Source organism: Geospiza fortis, unplaced genomic scaffold, assembly GCF_000277835.1.
Source record: "Geospiza fortis unplaced genomic scaffold, GeoFor_1.0 scaffold172, whole genome shotgun sequence".
NCBI classification, from domain to species: Eukaryota; Metazoa; Chordata; class Aves; order Passeriformes; family Thraupidae; genus Geospiza; species Geospiza fortis.
In genome coordinates, this window is record NW_005054309.1 from 3,527,241 (window position 1) to 3,528,705 (window position 1,465).

A 1,465-nucleotide genomic window follows, 5' to 3' on the forward strand; every position below is an offset into this window, starting at 1 on the left:
CCATGGGGCCCCCCGGGGCGCCGCCAGGCCGTGACCTGGCCTCTGTGCCCCCCGAACTGACAGCCAGTAGACAGTCCTTCCGAATGGCCATGGGCAACCCCAGTGAGTTCTTTGTGGATGTAATGTGAAGCGCCCGTCCCCTGTCTGTCTGCTGTCCCTCCTTCCCCCTTCTATCCCTGTCGTTTGTTTCCTAGGACCAGCCCTGGCTTCACCCCTTGTTTTTTTGGGGTTTTTTTTTGTTTCTTTTTTTTTTTTGTCTTGATAACGAAAAGAAAAAAAGGGAAAAAATAATAAATGGAACTAAACCTTGATTCTAATCCCTCCTCGAGCGGGGTGGACAGGCCTGGCAGGCCTGCTGGGTGCTGTCAGCCCATCCTGCCCCCAGACTTGTGTATTTCTGATGGTAATTCCCTCCTGCCATCCTCTCTAACCCCATTAATCCGCATCCGTCCCAGCACCCTGTGCTGCTTGCCCGTCTGTCACTGCTGCCTCAGTCCTTTCACCCTAAACATCTCTTCTTTCTTTTCACCCTTTTGTGTTTCTTCTATCAAGCAGCAAAGAATTACGGGGTGTTTGACTTTCTCTGAGCCTGCCGCCCGTGGGGGGGAGAGCTGGAGCATGGCGTGGCCCGACAGCAGGACACGGAGCTCCAGGGGCGCTGGGCACGCATGGCGCTGAAGATGGCTTCTTTCCTCCCCCTCGCGGAAGATGCCCTGCCCTTCCCACAGCCCTGAAAGGGGAGCAGGGACCAGCCTTACATATGTATTTTAAATCCCGTTGTAGTTGCCTTTTGGCTAATGCATGAATGTTCCAGGGCTTCAGTGCCTCCAGGGAGTGGAGAGATGCTGCCACTTCCCTCTTGCCTCCCTTCTCTTGCCCACATTTTGGGCCAGGTCCAAGCCTGGCACTGACCAATGGCAGGACCCTCCTTCACCTTGGCCAGGTCTCAGGGCTGGGGCTGTACCTCAGCCCAGAGAGGCGGTGATTGCCTGTGCACAGTCTCTTGCGTGACTCAGTGCCCTACGCCTGCCCTGGGGTTCTTCGGGGGGATTTAAGGGCAGAGCTCTGCTCATTCCATCCTGCTCTTTGCCCTCCTGCCTGCAATGTGCTGCTGCCTGTCCTGTTTGTAGGGGCTGTCCCGTGCCTGGGGCTGGCGGTGGCAGCTGTGGCCTTCTCCCTCCTGCTGTCGCGCTGCTGCTCAGCTATGTGGTACCTTCAGGGGCCTGGACTAAGATAGAAGGCAAGGGCGGGGCACAACTGGTTCACTTTCATGCTCTGGAGAAACGTGGAGGTCCCCTGTATTTGCCCTCTGAAGGGCCTGAGTCTGTCTTCTCCTCTGCCCAGTGCTGCTGGCCTGGCTGCTGGGAGGGACAATCCTCTGGGGCAGCCCCACTCCCTCCGGTCTGTGAGCAACACGAGCTCTCCAGGGATGAGACTGCAGCCTGAACCATGGCCTCTGGGCTCA

The 1,465-nt window shown here is 57.3% G+C and overlaps 1 protein-coding gene across 1 annotated transcript in view; it reads left to right on the plus strand.

Moving 5' to 3' along the window:
* DVL3 (dishevelled segment polarity protein 3) overlaps window positions 1-313 on the plus strand; it is a 31,484-nt gene extending 31,171 nt beyond the window's left edge. The window contains 2 exon segments of the mRNA XM_031055502.1: window positions 1-3; window positions 5-313. The exon segment at window positions 1-3 is cut by the window's left edge and continues 196 nt beyond it. Of these exon segments, the coding sequence (XP_030911362.1) occupies window positions 1-3; window positions 5-128 (127 nt within the window). The 3' untranslated portion in view covers window positions 129-313.
* Window positions 314-1,465: the final 1,152 nt, after the last annotated feature.